Here is a 27702-nt window from a genome sequence, read left to right on the forward strand (position 1 = left end):
TCCACCCGTCTCCAGCGGTGGTGGCGGCCTTACACTCCTTTTCCTTCCCCTTGGAGGCACCTTGCTTGTTGCCGACCATCTTTGTGGTCATGAGATGCTTCATTCGCATGCGCTCGGGGGCTATGATGAGAGAGGCGGCGGATCAGGGCTTTTGGGGAGAAGGATGAACTAGGCGACTACTTCTTGCACCACAAATGACCTAGATCTAACTCTAGAAGCGCCGGCGGCTGCGAGACAAAGGAAGATGAAAGGCTCGAGCAGTAAAAAGCACAAGTGAAAGTGTGAGTAAAACCCTAGGTCACCGCGCGGTTAAATAACCAGCGGCGGGCCCAAGTTCACTATGCAGAATGCGAAGAGTTTTTATAGGATATGATTTGTTTTGAGCTGTAATCTCGGGTTTACTTTGGGAAAGTTATTTGTTAACCATTTCTTCAGGGATAACATCCTGAAAAAAGAGGTTTTCGAATTTCTGAACCAATTTACCCATTTTAACCATCAATTCAAACTCTTATTTTTTACACAACCCATGCCATGACCTTTGGGATCCTTTTTTCCAAAACTGGGAATTTGGATTAAAGGCTCAGGGGCTCCAAATACATGTCATGGATGGCTTATTTTTCAAATTTTTTGGAAGATAAGGATAAAAGGTTGAAGACTAATTTGACCCTCAGCTTGATTCTTCGATTCAACCTAAGACTTAAGGGCTACTCCATATAGAGTGCGAGTTCAATTGTACCCCATATAAAAGAACACTTGAAAACTACTCAGGGTATGAGCATCTCACAGCCTCGATGCAGCCAAGGAAGGTACCTTGAAGATGAAATTCAGAAGAACTCGAAGAGGCCTTCAAAAGTACTTGGTAGCCTGCAGTACTCGACTATGAAGAGCTTAGGGGCTTGTCAGACCCAGGGCCACGGGACTGTGCACATGGCATACATATTCTAGGATAAGGGATGAGACATGGCCCACGCCTTACATCAGTTGTAACTACTCGTACCGTAGTAGGACTAGTCAGAGCAGAAGGAAACTACCCGAGTAGTACTCGAGTAGGACTTCTAAGCTTGTATCTGGCTAGAATTTCCATGTAACCCTGTCCCCCTAGACTATATAAGGGCGGGTAGGGACCCCCTACAAACAAATCAACACCTAAGGCAATACCAACCACCACACAAGACGTAGGGTATTACGCTCTCGGTGGCCCAAACCTATCTAAATCTTGTGTTCCTTGCACTTTTAAGTTCCTGATCTCGGCGACACCCCATCTACAATCTACCACCTCTAGGATATCCCTCGATGGGCTTGGAGGTTAAACACCGATAGAATGTACTCATGGAGAGTCTCTTCTGGCTTATGTCGACAGTTCTTGAGGTCCCATTGGTTTTCGGGGCGTTCGTAGGTGCCCTGGAAATTGCCCATGAATATCTCCTTCAGGTCCGACCAGTTCTGGATCCATTCAGAGGGGAGATGTTCGAGCCACATTCACGCCAAGTCAGCAAGGAACAATGGCAGGTTGCGGATGATGAAATGGTCACTATCCGCCCCACCGGCTCGACAGGTGAGCCGGTAACCCACGAGCCATAGGCCGGGGCTCGTCTCCCCAGCGTACTTCAAGATGTTCACTGGGGGACGGTACCATGGCGGGAACATCGTGCTGCGGATGCATGAGCTGAAAATCCTAGGACCCGGTGTGTAATGTCCAGGTAGTTAGACAACTAGAAACTAAGTTTGGGTGTATTATATGTAAGCATGTGATAGTGTATACAAGTTGTGCAATGCAATAAGGGTATATTTATAAATTATGAGTTTTATAAATTCATATGTGCAAGTGTGTGAAAATGTTCTTAAGTGTCAAATTTCAGATGGCTATAGAAAAGAAAAGAGCAAAAGTTAAATAAACCTAAGGGGAATAGACTTTATATGAAATTAAGGACCCTTATGTGATTAATACAAAGATATAAGGACTTACATGTGAAATGGTAAAAAGATAAGAGTAAAACTTAGTTTTACCTAAGGACTAAAGTGTAAAAAGAGCTAGTCATGATTACTGCAGAAAAACTTACAAAGAGACCCCAAACATTAGAACATTTTGTTTAAATTAACACATAAAGTTTATAATTTGAATTGTGTTCAAAAATTCAAAATAAAACCCGACCCTTTGAGATTTTAAACTTGAACCTTAAAGCATTCTTGTAGGATTTGAAATTCTCTACAACTTTGCTTTAGACATTTCTCTTATTTGGATTTTGAATCAATGGGTAATTTTAGTTTACAGAGGGGTCCCTGGAATTTTTGGGAATTACTAACGAGTCCTTCTGACCCCGTCTGCCTTCTTCCTCCTCTGGCACTGCCGCTTCCCCGTCTGTCCCGCTCTGCCACCGCCGTTCACCGCCGGCGCAGGCTCCCGAGCTCCACCTCCAGCTGCAGCACACATCCACGCGTCGTTTCCCTTCGATCCCGACCCCTTTCCTCTCCCCTGGTGGCTTCTCCCACGCACGCCACGACGTCCCCGAACTGTTCGCCGGCCGCCACCTCCTGGTCACCGTGGACAGGCCACCCCGGTGCCTTAACCTTCTCCTTCTCGCGCGCAGCAACACTACGTCAACACACACGACCTATTCTGTTACTTCCAGAGCCCAATTTCGAGCGCCTGAGCTGCATTCCGCCGCCGCCGTCTTCTTCCTCTCCGGCCGCGCACAGCACGCCTGTGGGCAGCCCACACCGGACCTCCTCCGCCCCAACCAACACCCGCACCAGCTTCCCCGTGTCTTGCTCGTGCTCGACGACCCACTGATCTTCCCCAATTTCCACTGAAGCCTTGCCCCCGACGAGCGCCACCGCCGCCGTTTTCTGCCTCCACCGTGGGCAGCTCGCTCCGGGCACTCTCACGCCACCACGACTCTCTGGCCAGCACCACATCATCGTCCTGAAGCTGTTCGACCCATCCATAAGGTAAGGGTAACTTGAGGTTCATATAAATAATTGTGAGGTCAATTTATAAAGCTCTTTAATATAATTATTAAAAACCACACCACGTGTTGCTCCATGCCACTAATTGAATACTTAACTTAGCTAAGTTGGCTGTTTAATGTATCTAAGTAAACTTATTAGTGCTCAATAAATGACTGCCCAATACAGGGTAGTTAGGAAATTTATCGAAATGAAATGTTATCTATGTTGGATTGCAACTTTATCGGGAAGTAAAATAAAAGTAAAGGCATTCCATAACTTGTAATTTTTGCATCTCATATAGACTCAACCACGCTCGCTGACGGAGATTATCAGCGGATCCCGGAACAAGAAGAAGTTTATTCTGAAGACCCCGGGAATCTTGTCGCGGATTTCTTTGAAGCCCCGAACCAAGGTTCGGAAGAAAATAGTTTGACTAACCCCAACCCTACCAACGAAGGCAAGCCCCGGACATAACCTACTATTTTTATTATACTGCACTCTATATTTATTTATGTATTCTATGCATTAAGTTTATAGGAGTTGTTTAAAACCCTAGATGCATGAATCCTAGGAACCAATGTATTGAATAATAGTACTTGAGTCCGAGTAGCTGCTATGCTAATAGGACCGGTAGAAGTCGAGTGATTTCCTGTCACTCGCGCGATATAGGAATTGTGATGTTTACTTTCATGCTATCACTATAAGGATGACGGACGGGAGTTTTAATCGATATCATGGTTGAGATGATACCCCGTCTGTGTTGTTGAACTGGATAAGGCCGCAGTGTGTGATAGCGGTGGTTAAGCGTTTGAAAGTACTAGCCACATGCCGTGAAATATGGTAAGCGGTAAGCCTAGTAACCGATTGGCCCGAGGAGTGGACATACCCCCCACCACATGTATTTGCTTCTTTTGGTTACTTAGTTCGACGTGTAGGCATACGTGTTGCTAGGCAACCAGGAGTACGGGTTTTGTAGTCGCGCTACAGACGTATGTCCTGCACTTTGGAAGTGCGTATGACCTGCAGTCGCTTGTGGTGGATCTGATCCACGAGTCGGAATGAAAGGTAAACGGTTGCTTCGGAACGACCCTGTGGTGTTCCAAGCGTGTGTGTTAGGTTTACCCTTGCAAGGTTGAATCTCGATTCAGAATCGTCCGCCTCTCACGATGTATGAGACTGCTTATTCCCTTTACCACATAGAGTAACAAGAGTAATTATGTGATTATCAAAGATGATGTTTGAATAAACATTCTACCATGTTTGAATAGTTATAGGTGCTTACCTAGAATGGTTAATCAACTAGAACCTGAAAGCTAAAAGTTAAAATTAAGGATCTACTCTTTGTTGCTTTTAAGCTGAAAACCCTACCCAAAGCTAAAAGCCATCATGAGTTTAGTTATGGGCTAAGGTATACCCGATTTCGGGTAAGTCTTGCTGAGTATTAGTATACTCAGCCTTGCTTTTGTTGATTTAATCCAGGTAATCTCCCTGATGAGCCAGCTTTCATTACCCCGTGGCCCTACCCTTTGCCTGATGGTTGGTCCGTGGAATGGGATCCGTCCCCGGCCAACACAGATTCCGCCGAATGATATTATGCCAGGGCTAGCATAATATCTATAATAACGACGTGTATAATGACTACGCTTTTCAAACTCCGCTGCTTTGTCTGAAAACCAAAACCTATCTTGTAATAATCTCTCCTCCGTAGGAGCTAATGATGCTTTGTACATTTTTGTAATATAACTGCCTGTGGTGTAGAATATTTTGGCATTGTATCTCTGGACTCACCTTCGTGTGAGGTACCTTGTTGGATCCTACGTTCAGTGGTTTATCGGGACGTTACCCGACAGACCAATAGTTTTATACCGTTTGAAGTACGAGGTAGCCCTTCGGTGAGGACTCGTGTACTTGAGCCGGTATAAATCAGGTTGGCTCTGCCACAGCTGGTATCAGAGCTAACAAGTGTACCCTGGAGATATAATTAGCCTTAAAAAGTAAATTTTAGTATAAAAATTGATTAATCAAGTATTTGCGAACTACGGTGGTTCGTTAAGGATCATGTATAGTACGTAAGCCCTAGGGTAATGTTATAACGGGAATTAGAGGTGGCTGTAATATATATATATGACTAACTTCCAGCATTACTTTTCAGTTGAAACTTAATTTTGTGCACAATTCAACTTTACTTTATGTAACGACATCTTCGATCGTGAGGTAAGAAGGTAAGGATCCTCAGCCAACTGAGGGAGCTTGGCCTTCCTGTCGGTGATGCGAACCGAACGCTGTTTCTCAAGCAGTGACCTACTTGAGATGCTGCCAATGTGTCAACTTTGGTTGACTACATTGGGAGTATATGGTTCGGCGCAGGGTATGGCGATCGCTGTTCATACCCCCGCATTTTGCGGTACCCCCGTGAATACGTTATCTCGATAACGTATGTTAACGTTGTCTGTACGGCGGTAATTGTACAGATGCTGTTTCTATAGTGAGCAGTAATGAATGGGGACGCTTTCATGACATGCTGGCATGAAAGGTTCATTGAATATATATATATATATATGCATTGTGGTCTTCTGCAGGTACACTAACCACGATTCCGAAACTAGGACGGATAGGGTTTATCGACTAGTTAATAGTGAGGGACGTATTTATATCGTGCCACCGTAACTAACCACGTAAGACCAAGATTACTTGGCAGTTATTTTTGGTTGTGAGATCGCGTAGTGCGTGCATGCATAATCCATTAATCAACTAAATTGAATGCTTAAATTGATGCTTCCTAAGTAATAGGCAACATGTTGGTATTTCTTAATTTGGGTAAGTAAGAATCTTAGTTGGGTATCTTAGGCATCCATCTGATTTCCAGCCTTTGCTGTTATCAGAATTAGCTATATTAATCCATTTTACCTTGTAAATTTTCTCAACAGGGTAAAAATATCTTACCATTTGCATTGTTGTCGCAGATGGCTGCTCCTACTAGTACCTTTTGGGATCAGGAGGGGCACTTTCACACCAATGGTTTACATTGGGAAGGGTTTCCTCGTCTTTTGTGGGAATCCTTGAGTATGTTTCATTATACAGAGCCTCCTCTGTATGATGGGGTAGAGTATCGTGAAGAAGGAGTTCCCCGCTGCAGGGTTAAGATGATAATTCCTCAACACCCTTTCCGCTCCTTATGGCCTCCCATAGAAGTGGAAGTGGTTGGATATCGTCTAGTGGATACTTTTGAAACTGCTGCTTTAGAAGCTATCAAACTTTTCTGCAATCAGCATCCGATGGAAGTTGCCGCATATCCTATTGGGTTATTTCCTACCATAGACCCGGGTAATTTGGACTGGGATTTTCGGACAGATCATCATGGTCATCTGCTAGGAGATCTGGCTGAAGAAACCGTCCGTATCGTTACCAGGTTTATGGATGTGCAATATCATTACCAAATGCTACTGCGTCATGGGGTGAGTCAGATAACTGGTGTGGCTCAAAGCCACTATCGGAATGCTGACCATCAAGTAACCCAAATAGAAGAATTACAAGCCTTGGTAACACAAAAGGATGAAATCATTGCAGCAAGGGATGAGACAATTCTACATCGTGAAGATCAGATCAATGAGAGTGATCATATTATCACTCAGCGTGACACTGTTATTGAGTTCCTACAGGCACAAATTCATGATCTGATACTTGTGGCTGATGATGCCCAGGCTCACATTGAGGAATTGCAGCAGCAACCGATACTTCATGCTATACCCATAATGCCTGAAGAAGAAGAAGAAGATCCAGAAGAGATTGAGGGTGTTTCGGAGATTGACTCTGAGCATGGGGATCCAGTTCTTAGTCCCCATCACTCTTCTTCTGGCAGTCAATCTTCTGTAGGCAACTTCGACGATTTCTAGTTTAGTAAATCGTCGATTATCTAGATGTAACTTAGGGGGAGTGTAATAATTAAGGTAGTGTGTAACTTAGCTAGATTCCATGCCATTTGTTGTAATATATATGGCCTGCGTAGGGATCCTTCGGATGTATGAGGTGGAGAACAATCGGAATCAGTGTTGTAAATAAGTTTCCTATTTTTATCATCTTGTGCATTATCCTTATGATTCTGAAATGAGATGATTGAATGGAGTATGTGCATTGTTTATCTAAGTCGCATATCTTCTGAAATTGGGAGTAAGATTATATTGTTAATGATGGACATCTCCTTGGTTTCAGATGGTTGGAGCCACGCGCGGAACCCCAGAAGGTTTCCGGGCCGATCAGGCCAGCGGTTCTCAACAACCGCCACCACCACCTCCTAACCTTGCCGAAGTTATGGCTCGGCAAACTGAGTTGCTCAACTTGTTGGTCCAAGCACAACAGAACCAGCAACATCAACAGTTCCGTGGAGGTCGTGATGACCGCAATCCTCCCGTGGCTAGTTACCAAATTTCCTCAGTACCCAGCCGTCTTTCTTCAGTAAGGCCGAGGAACCATTGGATGCCGATGCCTGGCTCCACATCATTGAATCAAAATTCGCTCTCCTGACCATACCTTGTGCGGATTCTAGCAAGGCTTCCTTTGCTGCTCAACAACTTCGTGGTGCTGCTAGAATCTGGTGGCACAATTTCTATGCCATGCAACCTGCAGGGCATGTCATCACATGGGACGAATTCCGGGTCGCCTTTCGAGCGCATTATATTCCCGCAGGACTGTTGGAGCGAAAACTTAATGAGTTCCTGGCTCTTACTCAAGGTGCCAATATAGTTCTGCAGTATGCACAGAATTTCAATCATCTGTGCCAGTATGCAGGGTATCATGCCGATAATGATGCCAAGAAACAAGACCGTTTCCGCCGAGGCCTTAACACCAAACTCAAGGAACGCCTGAACCTTGTGAGGGCTAATACTTTCAGTGAGTTGGTCAATATGGCATTAACTCAAGAAGACTGTATTGTGGCGCATTATGCCGAGAAGAAGCGGAAGAACCCTGCTGGACCCTCGAGTGCTCAACCACCGAGGTATCGGGTTGTTTCCAATACGCCGCCCAGAGCACCACAGCGCAATGCTCCAACGGGTAGATTGGTTTTTAGGCCACCTCAGCAGCAAGGAAGGTACAGACCTCCTGTGCCCCCGCAACAAGCACAACAATCTAGCCAATGGCCAAATATTCAGCAAGTGCCACAGAAAGGTAGCAATTATCGCTGCTTCAATTGCGGGAGTGCGGATCATTTCATCCGAGATTGTCCGCGGCCCAAGAAGCCTAATCCCGGGCAAAGCTCTACTCAGGGGAACCAAAGCAAGGGCAAGAAGCCGGTGATGCAAGTCCGTCAAGGATGAATTAACTTCACCACTCTTGCAGAACTTCCACATGGAGCTCCCGTCATGTCGGGTACATTTTCTATTCACCACCAACCAGTTGTTACTTTATTTGACTCTGGAGCAACACATAGCTTTATTAGTAACAACTGTGGTACCCGACTAGGACTTGATTCTTGTCCTATCCAGGGGTCATACATGATCTCTACCCCTGGAGGAAAAATCACCTCTAACCAAATGGTTAAAAGTGTGCCAATTCAGTTTGGTCGTATAGAAATCAAAACTGATTTGGTTTTACTAAGTTTGGAGGGTATTGATATTATACTTGGGACAGACTGGATGACTAAACATCGAGTTCGGCTAGATATTTCTTTCCGAGTTGTTGAAATTGATTCACCATACTATGGGATCACCACCCTTTATCTGCCTCAGCCGCAATGTTTGCATCCTTGCACCTATACCATCACAAATATCCAAGTCAAGGATATTCCTATAGTATGTGAATACCCCGATGTCTTTCCAGACGACTTGCCTGGAATGCCACCAGATAGAGACATCGAGTTTATCATTGAACTTCAACCTGGCACTGCTCCTATTTCAAAAAGGCCATATCGCATGCCTCCAAATGAATTAGCAGAACTGAAAATTCAGCTCCAAGATCTTCTTGATAAGGGTTATATACGCCCCAGTGCTTCACCTTGGGGTTGTTCTGCTCTCTTTGTTAAGAAGAAAGACGATAGCCTGAGACTATGTGTCGACTACCGTCCCCTCAATGCGGTTACTATCAAAAATAAGTATCCTCTTCCCCGCATTGACATCTTGTTCGATCAACTAGCTGGAGCAAAGGTCTTTTCTAAGATTGATTTACGCTCTGGTTATCATCAGATCAAGATCAGGCCTTGTGATATTCCAAAAACGGCTTTCTCAACCAGATATGGGCTTTATGAATATCTGGTCATGTCATTTGGACTTACAAATGCACCGGCATATTTCATGTATCTCATGAATTCCGTATTTATGCCGGAACTCGATAAATTCGTCGTGGTCTTCATCGATGATATTCTGATATACTCCAGAACCAAAGAAGACCATGCTAATCATTTACGAGTCGTTCTTCAACGACTACGTGGTCATCGTCTTTATGCCAAATTCTCGAAATGTGAATTTTGGCTGGATAGTGTGAAATTTTTGGGACATACTATCTCTAGTCAAGGCATATCAGTGGATCCAACTAAAGTTCAAGAAGTTATGGACTGGAACCCTCCCACTTCAGTCCACCAAATCCGAAGTTTCCTTGGATTGGCAGGATATTATCGCCGATTCATTCCAGACTTCTCCAAGATAGCTAAACCTATGACTGAGCTACTTAAGAAAGAAGTTAAGTTCCGTTGGGATGATAGGTGTGAGGAAGCATTTCACACCTTGAGAAAACTTCTGACGACTGCTCCAGTACTAGCTCAGCCAGATAGTACGCAGCCTTTTGATGTCTATTGCGATGCTTCTGGAATTGGCCTTGGTTGTGTCCTTATGCAAAACAACCGGGTTATTGCTTATGCATCCCGAGCACTTCGGACTCATGAGCAAAAATATCCAACACATGATCTTGAATTGGCAGCAGTTATCCACGCTCTCAAGATCTGGAGACATCATCTTATGGGGGCCAAGTGTAATATTTACACTGACCATAAGAGCCTCAAGTATATTTTCACTCAAGCTGATCTAAATATGAGGCAAAGGCGTTGGTTAGAATTGATCAAAGATTATGACCTTGAGGTACACTATCATCCAGGCAAAGCTAATGTGGTTGCGGATGCACTTAGCCGCAATTCACATTGTCACTGCTTAACCATATCCACCTTTAATGACACTCTTTGCCATCAAATGAGGAGACTCAATCTTGAGATTATTTCCCAAGGTAGTTTAAACTTGATCTCCATTGAGTCTACTCTGCGGGATAAGATCATCATGTCGCAGCTGCATGATGAGGGTGTAAAAATTATCAAATTTAAGCTATCCCAGGGAGAGGCTAAATATCGGTGTTTTCACACTGATCATCAAGGAGTCCTATGGTTCAACGATCGGATTGTTGTGCCTAAGGATCATCAACTTCGTAAGCAAATCCTTGACGAAGCACATTTGTCCAAATTCTCTATTCATCCTGGTAGCACCAAGATGTATCAGGATCTTCGGCAACATTTTTGGTGGACCAGAATAAAGAGAGAAATTGCCAAATATGTGTCTGAGTGCGATACGTGCCAGAGAGTCAAAGCCAGTCATCTCAAGGCTTCTGGTACACTTCAGCCATTACCCATTCCGTCATGGAAATGGGAAGACATTAGCATGGATTTCATTGTCGGTCTTCCCAACACATCTCAAAAACATGACTCCATATGGGTGATCATTGATAGACTCACAAAAACAGCTCATTTCCTTCCTGTGCATACTACTTACTCTGCTAAAAAGTATGCCGAAGTCTATCTGGATCAGATCGTTCGATTACATGGGGTTCCAAAAACCATCATCTCTGATCGAGGGCCCCAATTTATTGCACGATTTTGGGAACAATTGCAATCAGCTCTAGGGACTAAATTGATTCGAAGCTCTGCGTATCATCCCCAGACTGATGGGCAGACTGAGCGAGTTAACCAAATTCTTGAAGACATGCTCCGAGCTTGTATTATTCACTATGGTACAAGTTGGGACAAGTGCCTTGCTCTAGCTGAATTTGCCTACAACAATAGTTATCAAGCTAGTCTTCAAATGGCTCCTTTCGAAGCGTTATATGGTCGCAGATGTCGAACTCCTTTGAGTTGGTCAGAGACCGGTGAACGCAAAATCTTCGGACCAGACCTAGTCGTTGAAGCCGAAGATAAGGTTAAGATTATCCAATCTAATCTTAAAACCGCTCAGTCCAGACAGAAGAGCTACGCTGATAAACGGAGGAAACCTCTGCAATTCCAAGTAGGAGATTTTGTATATCTTCGAGTATCTCCTACCAAAGGTGTCCAACATTTCGGCATAAAAGGAAAGTTAGCACCTCGATATGTTGGACCCTTTGAAATTTTAAATGTTTGTGGCCCAGTGGCTTACAAACTTCGTCTTCCATTTCAATGGACGGCTATTCACGATGTCTTCCATGTCTCTCAACTTAAGAAGTGTGTCAAAGTACCCACGGAAATCGTTGAGACAGGTGCCATTGAGATTGAACCTGATTTATCGTACATCGAGCAACCTCTTCGAATTCTGGATACTAAGGAAAGATTCACCAGAAGAAGGGCAGTTAAGATGTACAAAATCTTATGGGATCATCACACCGAAGAAGAAGCGACTTGGGAAACTAAGTCTTATCTTCAACGAAATTTTCCAGACTTCCTTCAAGCCAATTCCTAAATCTAATTATCCATTTCTGTTCAGCTTCGGAATCTCGGGACGAGATTCTTTTTAAGGGGGGGAGGCTGTAATATCCAGGTAGTTAGACAACTAGAAACTAAGTTTGGGTGTATTATATGTAAGCATGTGATAGTGTATACAAGTTGTGCAAAGCAATAAGGGTATATTTGTAAATTATGAGTTTTATAAATTCATATGTGCAAGTGTGTGAAAATGTTCTTAAGTGTCAAATTTCAGATGGCTATAGAAAAGAAAAGAGCAAAAGTTAAATAAACCTAAGGGGAATAGACTTTATATGAAATTAAGGACCCTTATGTGATTAATACAAAGATATAAGGACTTACATGTGAAATGGTAAAAAGATAAGAGTAAAACTTAGTTTTACCTAAGGACTAAAGTGTAAAAAGAGCTAGTCATGATTACTGCAGAAAAACTTACAAAGAGACCCCAAACATTAGAACATTTTGTTTAAATTAACACATAAAGTTTATAATTTGAATTGTGTTCAAAAATTCAAAATAAAACCCGACCCTTTGAGATTTTAAACTTGAACCTTAAAGCATTCTTGTAGGATTTGAAATTCTCTACAACTTTGCTTTAGACATTTCTCTTATTTGGATTTTGTATCAATGGGTAATTTTAGTTTACAGAGGGGTCCCTGGAATTTTTGGGAATTACTAACGAGTCCTTCTGACCCGGTCTGCCTTCTTCCTCCTCTGGCACCGCCGCTTCCCCGTCTGTCCCGCTCTGCCACCGCAGTTCACCGCCAGCGCAGGCTCCCGAGCTCCACCTCCAGCTGCAGCACACATCCACGCGTCGTTTCCCTTCGATCCCGACCCCTTTCCTCTCCCCTGGTGGCTTCTCCCACGCACGCCACGACGTCCCCGAACTGTTCGCCGGCCGCCACCTCCTGGTCACCGTGGACAGGCCACCCCGGTGCCTTAACCTTCTCCTTCTCGCGCGCAGCAACACTACATCAACACACACGACCTATTCTGTTACTTCCAGAGCCCAATTTCGAGCGCCTGAGCTGCATTCCGCCGCCGCCGTCTTCTTCCTCTCCGGCCGCGCACAGCACGCCTGTGGGCAGCCCACACCGGACCTCCTCCGCCCCAACCAACACCCGCACCAGCTTCCCCGTGTCTTGCTCGTGCTCGACGACCCACTGATCTTCCCCAATTTCCACTGAAGCCTTGCCCCCGACGAGTGCCACCGCCGCCGTTTTCGGCCTCCACCGTGGGCAGCTCGCTCCGGGCACTCTCATGCCACCACGACTCTCTGGCCAGCACCACATCATCGTCCTGAAGCTGTTCGACCCATCCATTGGTTCCCTAGTGCACTACAGAGCCTCCTCGACGCTCGCCGGCATTCTTCTTCGCCGCCGCCGCCTCGGTCTCCGTCGGTCTCCTTTAATCCAGCACGACTTCTTCCAATTGATAGTACCTACACATTCCTCGTGTCTCACTGAAGCTTTTGCACAGGTCGGTTGCCAACGTTCGCCACCGGAGCTCCGCCGTCGACGGTGACCCCTCCGCCGTCACCTCGGGCTCAAGTCGAACTCCACTGTTCCGGCCATCCCCGTCCACGACAAGTAGCGCAACGAGACCACAGTAAGACCCTGAGCCTTTCCCTGCCCTTAAACCTCGCCGCCGGTGACCACCGTCGCCGGAACACGGTCGCCTCCACCTTGCTCTGTTCGGGTTCACGGCCAAGGGCTTCGGATTAGAAGGAAAAGAAATCCAGGGGGTTTTGTGCAAAGGAGTAGACTCAGAGGAATAGTGCCGAGGGACCTCCTTATGTAAATAATGCTGTCAACTTAGAAATGCTATATCTCTCTGAGGAAAAATCATAAAATGGTAAACTAAATTTTATTGGAATCCTTAAATAAAGATCTACAACTTTACTTAAAGAGTCAACTTCAGTTTCTGAATGTGTGGTGATCAAACTTAAATATCAAAGTTAGTTGTTTGTAGGCTTAGGAAATACATAGTAATTCATAGAAAAATGATAAAATAGTAAAACCAGTGAGGTTAATTTTCACTTAACATGTAGAATTGAAGAAAAATAATTAACCTTGTACTCTAGTATTATTTTCTTAATGTACAAGTTTTATTAGAAATAATGTGTAGTTTCCTTAATATAATTAATAAACACACTTTCATATGTTCAAAAATAAAAAAAAATATATTAAGGTTCTGTTTTGTATTATTACAACATATTATTAAATTTTCAACTAAGAATTAGATATTAAATAAATTAGATATAATATAATTAATTTATAAGGTAAGGGTAACTTGAGGTTCATATAAATAATTGTGAGGTCAATTTATAAAGCTCTTTAATATAATTATTAAAAACCACACCACCTGTTGCTCCATGCCACTAATTGAATACTTAACTTAGCTAAGTTGGCTGTTTAATGTATCTAAGTAAACTTATTAGTGCTCAATAAATGACTGCCCAATACAGGGTAGTTAGGAAATTTATCGAAATGAAATGTTATCTATGTTGGATTGCAACTTTATCGGGAAGTAAAATAAAAGTAAAGGCATTCCATAACTTGTAATTTTTGCATCTCATATAGACTCAACCACGCTCGCTGAGGGAGATTATCAGCGGATCCCGGAACAAGAAGAAGTTTATTCTGAAGACCCCGGGAATCTTGTCGCGGATTTCTCTGAAGCCCCGAACCAAGGTTCGGAAGAAAATAGTTTGACTAACCCCAACCCTACCAACGAAGGCAAGCCCCGGACATAACCTACTATTTTTATTATACTGCACTCTATATTTATTTATGTATTCTATGCATTAAGTTTATAGGAGTTGTTTGAAACCCTAGATGCATGAATCCTAGGAACCAATGTATTGAATAATAGTACTTGAGTCCGAGTAGCTGCTATGCTAATAGGACCGGTAGAAGTCGAGTGATTTCCTGTCACTCGCGCGATATAGGAATTGTGATGTTTACTTTCATGCTATCACTATAAGGATGACGGACGGGAGTTTTAATCGATATCATGGTTGAGATGATACCCCGTCTGTGTTGTTGAACTGGATAAGGCCGCAGTGTGTGATAGCGGTGGTTAAGCGTTTGAAAGTACTAGCCACATGCCGTGAAATATGGTAAGCGGTAAGCCTAGTAACCGATTGGCCCGAGGAGTGGACATACCCCCCACCACATGTATTTGCTTCTTTTGGTTACTTAGTTCGACGTGTAGGCATACGTGTTGCTGGGCAACCAGGAGTACGGGTTTTGTAGTCGCGCTACAGACGTATGTCCTGCACTTTGGAAGTGCGTATGACCTGCAGTCGCTTGTGGTGGATCTGATCCACGAGTCGGAATGAAAGGTAAACGGTTGCTTCGGAATCACCCTGTGGTGTTCCAAGCGTGTGTGTTAGGTTTACCCTTGCAAGGTTGAATCTCGATTCAGAATCGTCCGCCTCTCACGATGTATGAGACTGCTTATTCCCTTTACCACATAGAGTAACAAGAGTAATTATGTGATTATCAAAGATGATGTTTGAATAAAGATTCTACCATGTTTGAATAGTTATAGGTGCTTACCTAGAATGGTTAATCAACTAGAACCTGAAAGCTAAAAGTTGAAATTAAGGATCTACTCTTTGTTGCTTTTCAGCTGAAAACCCTACCCAAAGCTAAAAGCCATCATGAGTTTAGTTATGGGCTAAGGTATACCCAATTTCGGGTAAGTCTTGCTGAGTATTAGTATACTCAGCCTTGCTTTTGTTGATTTAATCCAGGTAATCTCCCTGATGAGCCAGCTTTCATTACCCCGTGGCCCTACCCTTTGCCTGATGGTTGGTCCGTGGAATGGGATCCGTCCCCGGCCAACACAGATTCCGCCGAATGATATTATGCCAGGGCTAGCATAATATCTGTAATAACGACGTGTATAATGACTACGCTTTTCAAACTCCGCTGCTTTGTCTGAAAACCAAAACCTGTCTTGTAATAATCTCTCCTCCGTAGGAGCTAATGATGCTTTGTACATTTTTGTAATATAACTGCCTGTGGTGTAGAATATTTTGGCATTTTATCTCTGGACTCACCTTCGTGTGAGGTACCTTGTTGGATCCTGCGTTCGGTGGTTTATCGGGACGTTACCCGACAGACCAATAGTTTTATACCGTTTGAAGTACGAGGTAGCCCTTCGGTGAGGACTCGCGTACTTGAGCCGGTATAAATCAGGTTGGCTCTGCCACACGGTGGATCGGGACTCGGGCTTCGATCCTCAGAGCTGTCATGGCATCCGCTACGACGAGGGTGATACCCTCAGCTCGCAACCGCTTGCTCATCCTTGTTCCCATGCTTGGTTTCTCTCCCTGGCTTCATCCTTGGAGGAATCCGGGGGAGTGCTTCCATCGTGGGCACTTTCCATGTGCCCCTTAGGGGGGTCCACCATGAAGCACTCGCGTGAGGGGTGATGGCTTACCCCGCTGGAGTTGGAGTCAGAGATCGCCTCCGATTCCCCCGCGAGGAGGTCATGGAAGGACTCTGAGATGTAGTCCGTCATCCCCACAAATTTGCTATCTGTGGGGAGCGAATCAAAGTGCAACACTACAAGGTGTTATACATCCTGGGCCGCGTTGCGCAAGCCAAACGGGAACGTTGTCAGAATGCTCCTGGTCAAGATCTTCGAGGAGAGTGGTTCTCCTCCGGAGAGCTGCGTCATCATGTTGGCGAGCAAGAAGAGTATGTGATGCAAGGCCTCCTAGGTCGGTCGAGGAACTAGGAAGGTGTGGAGCTGTTGTCCCAGCCTCTCACAATTGAAATCAAGGGGCCCGCTGCCCTCGGAGGCGCAATCCTCTAGGGGTGCTCAGCTGCAACCCCTCGAAAGCCTCAACAACAAGGTCGAGGTTGGTGGTGCGAGGGGGTCGGATTGGAACGTGAACTAGCTCTAGCCCCCCTCCATGGCAACGATGAAGTCCAGGCTCCCAAAACGCACGAGCGCACCCAGGGCCCATCCTCCGGCGTGGTTGGCCATCCGCAGCTTGGTGGGATTGACGAGACGTGCAAAAGCCCCCTACCTGGCGTGCCAACTGTTGGTGTTTCGGACTGTCGACTAGTGAATTTGTGTTTGCGCGTCTAGCCCGGATGGTGTACAAAAAAGACACAATGGTTTATACTGGTTCGGGCGGAATGTCCCTACATCAAGTTCGGGCTGCTCATGTTCTTGCACTTGTTTGCATTAGGGGTTATAAACTGTCGAGAGAGGGAATGCGCTCCCAAGTCTCTGGTGGCGAAGTGTCATGCGAGTACGTGAGTTTCTGAGAGATCGATTCCCCCTATGGGGGTCCTCCCTTTCCCTTTTATAAGCCAAGGGTCAGGCGTCGGATGCATGAGATAGAGTAGAAAGAGCAGTAGGAAGAGGAGGGTCGCTGGGATCCCGATGCTCTCCTTTCCTTTACATGGGCCCCATGAGCCCTATAGATGATGCCAGGGGTGTCCCTGCACCGCTCCCTAGCACGACGTGCGACATGTGACGTGCGCCTTAACAGGATAGGCGGCACGGACCCTCGGCATGCACGACGGGCGACATGCATCCTGACAAGACAGGCGGCGTGAGCCCCCGACGTATTTTGCGGCTTAACCCCTGGCGCGGCAAGCGACGGGGGCTCGCCGTGATGGCCTATCATCTCCGGAGATCATGTCGAGGCATGCCTTCACCTATTCTCATGTCAGAGGCTTGACTTCCAATGTGAGCCTTTACTCTCGCGGGGCCCTAAGGATCCCAAGTCCCTGATATGGGTGCGGCCGCGTCCGTACACACGGGGTCGGGCGAGGCCGAGCTCGTGCCTTGGGTTGGGCGAGGCGGAAACCTCTCCCATAGGGTCGGATGAGGTGGAGCCCACTCCCCTGGGGGCGGGCGAGGCAGCTCACACCCCATGTCTGGGCCTGATGCTGGGCTATTGACGTTCCTTCAGCCGGTGGGCCATCCTCGGCCGCGTGGCTGCCTGGCTAGGCCGTGCTGTAACACCCTAAGGTAAAATTTCGAGATTTATAATGAATTTAATTGGGCTCCAGTAATTGTTCCAAGGGTTTATTCTGCCTAGCTTGCATTTATTTATAATTTAATTCACAAAGAATTAAAATTTATTTTAGGTTCAACATGTTTGTGCATTCATGCTGGTGCATAAGTTTTATTTGGTTGAGTGCATAGTAGTTGAATTCAAATTTGAGTTGAATTCAAATAGAATCGAGTTGTTTGAAAAAGAACAAAAGGGGGAAAACAGGAAAGTAGGTCAGTCATTCCTTCCTTTCTCTCAGTCATTCCTTCTATTCTTAGTCATTCCGTCTATTCTCAGTCATTTCTTATATTCTCAGTCATTTCTTATATTCTCAGTCATTCCGTCTATTCTCAGTCACTCCTTCCATTCTCAGTCATTCCTGTTCTTTTCTCAGTCATTCCCTCAGCCTGACCCCACCTGTCGGCCCCTTCTCTCTCCCCTTTCTTCTCCGGCGCAACTCCTTCCCGAGATCCCCGGCGAGCCACTCTCTCTGGGCTCGCACGCCAAGGCAGCGCTGCCGCCCTACAAAAGGAACTTCCTGAGCCCCCAGAACCCTAACCCCAGCCCTGCAACCCCGAAGATCTCCAGCACCGCCGCCCCCTTCTTTCCCCGCTCCGGTCGCCTCGGTCTCCCCGTGGTCCGGCCGCTCCGCCGCACCCCAGGCCACCACATCACCAACGGTAGCTCCGCCTCGCCGCCAGGAAACTTCCCGAAGTTTCTACCCTCGACCCTGAGCTCTGGCCGTGCCGGAATTGAACCCGAAGCCGCCGCCGGTGAGGCGCTCCGCCCTCGCAATTCCTCGCCGTCGGTGATTCCCGGACCTCCCTGACCCCCGTAACACCTTCGCAGGAGCCCCACGCGTCGACCCGTGGAGCCTAGGAGTCCGGAGAGCCCCTGCAGCAGCTTCCTCCGCGAGCGCTACCTGCCTCTGCCGCACGGCCATCGCCGACGACCATCCTCCGTCGCGTCTTCGGTCCCCACGACGCCTCGGTGAGCAGCACATCATCCCCCTGGTCGTGTTGCGCTAGATCCCGTAGCATTTAGGCCTCCGCAGTGACCAGAACGCCGCACGCCGGCGGTGCGCCACCGTGCAGACCCACCCCGCCGTCGCACTCACAGCTAGAGCGCCTCCTGAGCCCCGCCTTAGCCCCAGATGGATCACGCATGTTGCGCTGATCACGCCCGACCCGATCTCGAGTTGTTTTGACCTCCGGAGCGGCGAGAACGCCGAGCTCCGGCGAGCCCGAGCCGCGCGCCGCCGCGGGAGTCAAATTCCAGCGACCGTTCCGCCGTCCCCGCGAGCCAGCCAGATTGGACCGGTCTGATCCAGATCGGACCGTCCGGACCTTCCTCTGTGCAGATCAGACCGTCCGAACTAGATTGGGTCCGAACCGTCCGATCTATACACGACGGTCCAGATTAGAAGATACCCCTCAGCTGTGGCAGTTTTGTTAAAGAGCCCCTGAGCTTCCTTGGAATCAACCCGCGGTCCACTGCAGTTCAATAATAATTGCAGTTTAGCCCTATTTCTTGCACCGAAGCCCCTGAGCTTTCCAGTTTTTGAACCCGCCGTCCATGCCGCGTGTTTTCACGTGCTAGCCCCTGTGTCTACCCTTTATTTACGCTTAAGGCCTCGATTTTTGCCCAGAACTCCTGTAGTCCAGTTTTTCTCGCAAATAAGTCCCTGGATCTTGTTTTAAGCGTAGTTTTCGCGTTTTAGCTCCGTTTTAAGCGTTCCTTATATCCACGCGATCGTTATAACGCGTAGAATAGTTTTAGGCTGGTTTTATGTGCTGTTCCATTGTATTGGTGTACTGTTTCTTATATTTTGCTATTTGTTTGCATGTGTGTGCATGTGTGGCTCATGTATTGCTGTTACGATCGTGAATAGACGTCGAGCCACCGGAGAAGTACCAGGAGCAGCCATCTTCCGAGCAGTTCGAGCAGCAGCCGGGAGAGTACGAGGAAGGCAAGTATAACATGAACATCCTATCACTTTTTAATATAATTCCATACTGTATTTTAATACTGTATGCCTATAAGGACTTTCCTAGCCACTTATATCCTATATATATATCCTTTGGGTTGCATTTTGGTTAGTTGTGCTAGGTTGCTGCGCTATAACACACCTGGTCCTTGTTAATTAATTTGATTAATGGTCTTATGCAACTTAATTCTGGAGCCGACCCTCTGTGCTGTGTGCTTGAGTGGTTTGTGCATCCTTAAAAGTATGTTTTTGTAGAAACATGGTTTAGGGGGCCAGCACGGTGCTTAGTGCTTGGTTGGCCACTCTCCATAAGGACCGGTTCATAGAGCGACAACCTGGGACAACCGCGCAACCACAAGACTGGAATGGGACAGTCTTGACTTACTAATTAGGTCATTTTGGTTCGGGAGTAACTTACCTGCGTGGGCAAGAGGGGTGGTAAGCTTCAATGATCCCTGCTCCTCCGGCTTGGTCTGTGCTGTGTGTCTTGTACCCCCGGAGGTGGGCCCCATCGTCGCTGATCCAGAATCCTTAGCGGTTACACCTTACCAATGTGATCCTTTGTAAGGGTCTCGTAGTGTGCTTGCTAGCCATCTCACCTAAGGAAGTGTGATGAACAACTAGCGTAGCTCACGACTTGTGGGTAAAGTTGTGCAACCTCTCGAGAGTGTAAAACTGATATATCAGCTGTGCTCACAGTCATGAGCGGCCCAGATCCTCCTTTTGATTAGTGGGGTTATCAACCTTTGATTAGGGAGATTCCCCGGGGTGGTTTTGGTTTGGATGTTTCTCAGTAGTTCTTAATCAATATTGATTAATTTATTATGCAATTGGGTTATGGTAATTCATCCACTTATAGTAATTAGCTTTAATAAAATTTGCCAAGACTAAAAGCTAATGCAGTTGAGTCAGCTAGCCTAGAGCCTCATAGTTTGTGTTATACTTGTTGAGTACTAGTTTGTACTCACACTTGCCTCTCTACTCTTCTGTTCTCTTGGATATCTTCGACTGCTGCTCAGTGCCCGGCAACGTGGAGGACTATGTCAGCGGCTTCGACGACTTCTAGGCATTTGTCTCCCAGTTGACGTCCCTATGGCGCCCAGCTTCATGTATTCATTTTACGCTTCCGCATTCCTTGAACTGATTCTTGATTCAGTTGTAATAAAGATATTCATTTTATAATTTATACGCTTTTATTCGTGACATGTGTTGTGATATCTTGATAATCTGTTGTATATATGCGTGATTTGATCCTGGCGCATATATGATTGCTCGATTTATGTTCTTATAAATCGGGTGTGACACGTGCTGCATAGTTTGGGAGGTTTATTCCGTGATTAGCTCCCTAAAGACCATACTTTGGGGGTCCATGATACTCGCCCACGTCAGTTCGTTTATCAAGTTTCATATTCATGTACAATGTCTATTTTGAATGTATAGATTGCAAATGCTTTTGCCTTGTTCAAGGCTGAAGATAGTAAGCACAAGAAATTTGCCTTGCCTACATGCATTGCTGGAAAATTCTAAAGGATAAGCCTAAGTGGTTGGGAAGGCGCAAACAAATTGGAATGGCACGAACAGCAAGTAACAAGAAATAGAACACAATGGCAAACTCATCTTCTTTATCAGCCCCTGCGGCTGCCACTCCTGCTACTGAACCGTCAGAAGGTGGCTCGGGAAGACCTGAAGGAAAGAAGAAGGAGAAACAGAAGCTACGCCAACGTTCGACCATCAAAGCATTGGACTATCTAATGGCAAAGATGAAAGAATCTGATGCTGAGAAAGATTTGAAGAAACAAGAGAGGTGCAACAAAGCCTTTGCTCTGCAGGAAGAACATATCAAATTGGAGAAAGAAAAATTTGAGTTCCAAAGGGAGTTGGAAGAGGAGAGAATTCTTACTCTAGATTTGAGCACTATGAGCTACAAGCAGTAGCAATACTATGAAGGGCGCCAGAATGAGATTCTTGCAAGATGTTTCAATTGCTAGAGTTTATCTAGTTTTTTTGTTAAAACAAAATTGTTATCTCTAGTTGAGTTATGTGTGCTGTGTGACATATTTCTATCATTTGGCTATCAGACATGTTTCTATCATTTGGCTATGAGATATATTTCTACCATTTGCCTATAAGATATATTTATATCATTTTCAGTTCAGCTGCATAAAATATATTTATTTCATTTTCATTGCAAACATGACATGAATAAAATTTAATTATTACATGATCCATGTATCATGTTCAATTGGAGGAAATACAAACATCAACATTAATCAATTTCGTATAAATCAGGATGATATTGCCACAAGTGCTCGATCAAGTCTGCCTGAAGCTGAGTGTGAGTTTTGTTGTTCTTGATGTTCTTGTAATTATGGGTGAAAGCATCAAGTTCCGATGCTTCACTATGGGAAACTGCGACCTCTTCTTCCATGTCATCGTAGTTGCAATCATATTCTCCAATGTACTCATCTCTCTTGTCTTCAACAATCATGTTATGCATTATGATGCAAGCCATCATAATATCTCCAAGCGTGTCTTCATCCCACAAATGAGCCAGCCCACGAACAATAGCAAAGCGAGATTGTAGAACCCCAAATGCTCGTTCAACATCCTTTCTACATGCTTCTTGTGCCTTGGCAAAATATTTCTTGTTGTTACCTTGTGGCTCTGGAATGGTCCTCACAAAAGTGGCCCATGATGAATATATGCCATCTGCTAGATAATAACCTATGGAATAATCATGTCCATTGATGTTGTAAGTAACCTGTGGACCTTCCCCCTAAGCCAGCCTTGCAAATATAGGAGATCGTTGAAGCATGTTCATATCATTGTGGGAACCCGGCATTCCAAAGAAGGTATGCCATATCTAGAGATCTTTAGAAGCAACTGCTTCCAGCATAATTGTAGGCTCCTTCTTATGTTCCCTATACATACCGTGCCATGCAGTTGGACAATTTTTCCATATTCAATACATACAATCTATGGACCCAAGCATACCTGGGAAACCTACGCTCCCTCCAATTGCAAGTAATATAGCTGTATCCTGTTCATTAGGCAATCTCATGTACTCCGGTCCAAAAACCTCAACAATGGCTACAGCAAACTTCCTTAAAGCTTGTAGAGAGTACTCTCACCAATACGAATGTACTAATCCAATGTATCAGCCGCTACTCCATAAGCTAACATCCGAAATGCCGCCAACCTTCTGCGGACAAGATAGTTCTAGGATACCTGCTGCATTCCTCTTCTGCATGAAATAGTTGTCATGTTCCTGAACAGCATTCATTATGCGCAAAAATACATGTCGTTTCATCTGAAACCTATATCACGACACAATTTAAAAATTATCCATACTTTAGTACAAGGCACACAAAAATTCGATAAAAATTGTAAAAAAACACTAACCTGCGCCTAGAAACCTTTGGTCCAAAGGTAGGATTATCTGAGAAATAGTCTTTAAAAAGAAGGGCATGCCAGAACAGTCTTTCATGATCCACTACATCATGACCATTGACAGAACCCCTTTGACCTGGATGATTAAGCAAATCGTTTACAATTATGTGTGTGGCACCACAAATTAGATCATTCTTATAATCCAAAGACGAGGAATTAATCACTTCATCCATTACAAACTGATTGAATTCATCATCTGAATCCATACTGTCATGCCAAAGCAAATTAAATCATTCGTATAGGAATTCAAACTGGCACCACAATTAGATCAGTCGCATAGGAATCGTACCTCGCGGCAGGAGGCTAGACACCAATGATGTGCAGGATGGGTGGTGGCAGGACACAGCAAGATCATCCATGTTCCATCCTGAGCGACCACATCTATTTCTGTTGGGGACAGATGAACTCTGGTGGTGGCAGGAGACTTCAGGCGGCCATGGATGGATGGCGGCGCCCTCAGCGACAAGAGGTCAATCGCCGATTCTGAAGAAAAACAAAAACAATACGAACGGAGGAGGGGGTTGAATATGGAGAGCCAGGATTTAATACCGAGTCTGTTGGATAACCCATCTAATTTGGGTGATTTCTATTTTTACAAAGGAGGTAAAATAGGTTTTTCGAGTTGCTCTAAGGTGCTCAGGCCCTGCTGTTGTTTTTCGAAACCAGCATTACACCAGCAAAGGTAGCTGGAGGTTCTCCAGGAAATGTATCTAATCTTTTTTATCATTTTCCAAATCTATACTTGGATTTCCTGGCAATTATTTACTTGCCTAAATGATCACCTCTACCTGGGGATGAATCGGGGATGCATCTTCTGATGTTCAATTTTGCTGACAAGAAAAAGCCATCTAAGTGAACGTTTGATCAGAGCAACAATAGGGAAAAGCCATCTAAGAGCAGCCACACTGTTGGTAAAAAACGATGCCCCGATACTCTCTCTCCTCTCCGGGCATCATTTTTCACACTGCAGCCTACGATGCCCAGTAAAAAATTGCTGGCATTATCGCTAATTCATTCTCCGATGCTCAATCTTCCAAATGAATAAAATAATGTATCAAAGTACATGACTGTTGGCTTTTATTTATTACACACCAACGGTCACATAACAAGCAGACCGATCATCCAACCTCTATATATATATGCATTGAACTGCTATACTAGTGAACACTATCCTACTAAAAACAGACCAGCCAGACATGGATAACTCCTCTTCAGGAAGCTTCACAAACCCCCTCAACTCCTCAATCTTTAGTTCATCAGATCCAAAAGACTATTATTGCCATAATTTAGTTAGGCCAGGAGGTGCACCACGAAGCAAGATGGGCTCAAAAGATAATCGTAGTGGGCTTGCAAATTGGCCCCTACGCGGGCGTTTGAGGCCAGGATTGGCCATGTATCTAGATAGGTGTGTGCGTTTAAAATAGTTTAGATAGAGATAGCCAGGATTCGTGTCGTGGTCAGTTAGGATTGGTTAGGGAAGGCAAGTCTCCGGACTATAAATATGTACCATGGATTATGAATAAACAACAATCAATCATTCACAACAACTCTCGGCGCATCGCCACCCCTGTTCTAGGGTTTCTTGGGTAAGTGCCGTGCAGCCCCGATCACGCCTCGTGTGATCGGGGCAGCATCGTTCCTGCCTATCTACCTTTATGTTTCTCGTACTGAAGCATTGTTGATGGTGAGTAGCACTAGTTATCCTGGCGTTTATAGAGTAGCATCAGCTCTTTTATGCTTTTTTCATGCATCGTATGTTATCTGTAAATGTTTAGCTGTCCTTATGCCCGATCTCGGGTGTAAGGGCAGCACCTTGCTCTATTTTTGTTTAGTAGATCCAATCTGTTATGGTTAGTCTTTATTCATCGAAGATTTAGCTTAATATCTGCATGATTAGGCCCTTCAAACGGGTTGAACGTTCTGGCGGTACGCTTGATGCTTTGTATCAACCTAAAGAGGGATTGTTCCGGGAATCGGCTCTCTATTGGTTTTTAGGCCTCTGTTTAGATTGTTATTCTGTTACCTTTCATATCTGTTAGGCTGAATTACATGTAGGATGTTTTGGCTTAATGGTTACAGAGCAAGTTTTACATTACCATCGGATACGCGTGCTTTATTCAAATACTTAGATCTGATCTGATACTGGACACAATCGGCTCTTTACAGCCGATAACGGTAATAACCCTATGAGCCGATCATGGCTCAGACTAATGTTTACACGTGTCTGTGCATGTAGGAAACTAACATAAATCACTTCCACACCTTCCTGATTAGGTACAAAGTTAGGTGGCACGCCTAGCAACCTAGACGCCAGGTCGTGTGCTAGATCTCGGGCTGTTGACCGAGAGACCGGGGCCCACCAGTAGTCCCGTGTAACACCCTAATGTAAAATTTCAAGTCTTATAATGAATTTAAGTTGGCTCTAGTAATTTTCTAATGATTTATTTTGCCTAGCTTGCATTTAATTCAATTAAATTACTCAAGTAATTAAAAATTATTTTTAGGTTCAACATGTTTGTGCATTCATGCTGGTGCATAAGTTTTATTTGAGTGAGTGCATAGGAGTTTGAATCCAAATTTGATTTGAATTCAAATAGATTTGAGTTGGTTTGAAAAGAAAAGGAGAAGGAAATAGGAAAGCAACCTTAGCTTCTAGCCCAGCCCGGCCTGCTCCTTTCTTTTCTCCTCCTCGGGCCGGCTCCCTCTCCCGCACGTGGCCCAGCTCTTCTCTTTCCTCCCCCTGGCTTGCTTCGCTCGGCCCATCACCTCCTTTCCCTGCTGGCCCGCTTCCTCCGATCGCGCACTCCCTCTCTTTTCCTCTGATGCACCGACCCCACCTGGCAGCGCCTCCTTCTTCTTTCCTTTCTTCCTCCTCCCAGCACCGGCCGTGCAACGGCCGCCATGATCCTCGCCTACCTTCCCCGAGTGCCCCCCCCCCCCGAGATCCCCGGCCTTCCCATTTAAACGCGCCCGCAAACCCCCCTGCACCCTTATCCCCACCGTAGCCGCATCGACCTCCCCCACGAGCGCCGCCCGTCCCCGCCGCTCGGACCTCACCACCGACCACCCTACGCTGCCTCTCCGGTCGATCCGAGCCCTCGGTGAGCACCCCGTGGTCCTGTTCTTCCTGTTGCGATAGGTCCGGTAGGCCGTAGCCCGCCCTTGCGGCCGGACCACGCACGCCGGCGCTCCGCCGCCGCTGCTCCACCGGGGCGAGCCCTCTGCAGCTCTGCACCGCCGCCTCACCGCCCTGTTTTGGCTTGCCCTTGCACCACGCATGCTTTTGGCCCCGTTTGCACCCTCCCCTGTGCCCAGATCCGCATGCACGCGCGCACGCCGGCGAGCTCCGCCATGCAGACCCGCCTCCGCCGTCGCAACCGCGTCTCCGAGCCTCGCCGAGCCCCGCTAAGGCCCTAGGTGGATTACACACGTCGTGCTGACCCTCCCTGACGCAAACCCGAGCCTTGTTGGCCACCGCAGCGCCGAAATCGGTGAAGTCCGGCGAGCCCGAGCCGCGCACCACCACGGGAAGTCGCTCCGGCGACCCAGCGCCACCGCCCCTCGCTCGTGTTTGGTGTCAACCGTCAGATCCTGAGGCCGCGGTCGAGATTAGATCCAGCGTACCCCTTCAACCCGAGCCATCAGATCTTGATCCAGTGGCCAGATTAGAAGATACCCCTTCGGCCTGGCTGTTTTGTTAAAGAACCCCTGAGTTACCTTGGAATCAACCCGCAGTCCACTCCCGTTCAAAAGTAATTCCAGTTGAGCCCCTATCTTTGCACCGAAGCCCCTAAGCTTTCTAGATTTTGGATCCGCAGTCCAACCCTTGAGTTCTAGCGCGTAAGACCCTGCGTCTATAGTTTAATTAGGTTTAGGCCCTCGGTTTTTGCACAGATACCCCTAGAATCTTCTGTTTTCTTACAGAAAAGTCACTAGACCTTGTTTTAGCCCTAGTTTTTGCGTCTTAGCTCCGTTTTAGGTGGTTTTCATGCTCACGCGATCGTTGTGACGCGTAGAATAGCTTTAGCTCAGTTTTGTGTGCTGTTTTATTGTATTGTTGTACTGTTTCTTATCTTTTGCCCTTGTTTGCATGTATGTGGCTGTGTGGACCATGCTTGGAAGTTACAATCGTGAGTAGACGTTGAGCCACCGCAGGAGTACCAGGAGCCACCTTCTTCATAGCCCTTTGAGTAGCAGCAGGAGAACTTTGAGGAAGGCAAGTATAACATGAACATCCTATCACTTTTAAATATAATTTCATACTGCATTTTAATACTGTATGCCTATAAGGATTTCCTAGCCAGTTTTATCCTGTATATAAATACCTTGGGTTGCATTTTGGTCAGTTGTGCTAGGTGCTGCGCTCTCACAAAATTATGGTCCTTTTTAATTAAATTTGATTAATGACATATGCAACTTGATTCTAAGAGTGGCCCTCTGTGCTGTGTGCTTGAGCGGCTCATGTCTCGTTAAAATATGTTTTTATTAGAAACATGGTTGAGGGGGCCAGCATGGTGCTTAGTGCTTGGTTGGCCACTCTCCATAAGGACTGGTTCATAGAGCGACAACTTGGGACAACCGTGCAACCATAAGACTCGAATGGGA

The 27702-nt window shown here is 45.9% G+C and overlaps 1 protein-coding gene and 1 pseudogene across 1 annotated transcript; one reads left to right on the plus strand and one right to left on the minus strand.

Moving 5' to 3' along the window:
- The first annotated feature begins 1329 nt into the window (after positions 1-1329).
- On the plus strand, positions 1330-21635 carry LOC112873064 (annotated as a pseudogene).
- Positions 21636-21913: 278 nt separating this feature from the next.
- On the minus strand, positions 21914-23456 carry LOC112873065. Its single transcript, XM_025936094.1, has 4 exons — positions 23387-23456; positions 23050-23173; positions 22847-22964; positions 21914-22423 (listed from the first exon to the last, which is right to left on the minus strand). The coding sequence occupies exons 1-4, from the start codon at positions 23454-23456 to the stop codon at positions 21914-21916; spliced, it is 822 nt and encodes a 273-aa protein (XP_025791879.1).
- Positions 23457-27702: the final 4246 nt, after the last annotated feature.

The sequence above is a fragment of the Panicum hallii genome, chromosome 9, assembly GCF_002211085.1.
Source record: "Panicum hallii strain FIL2 chromosome 9, PHallii_v3.1, whole genome shotgun sequence".
NCBI classification, from domain to species: domain Eukaryota; kingdom Viridiplantae; phylum Streptophyta; class Magnoliopsida; order Poales; family Poaceae; genus Panicum; species Panicum hallii.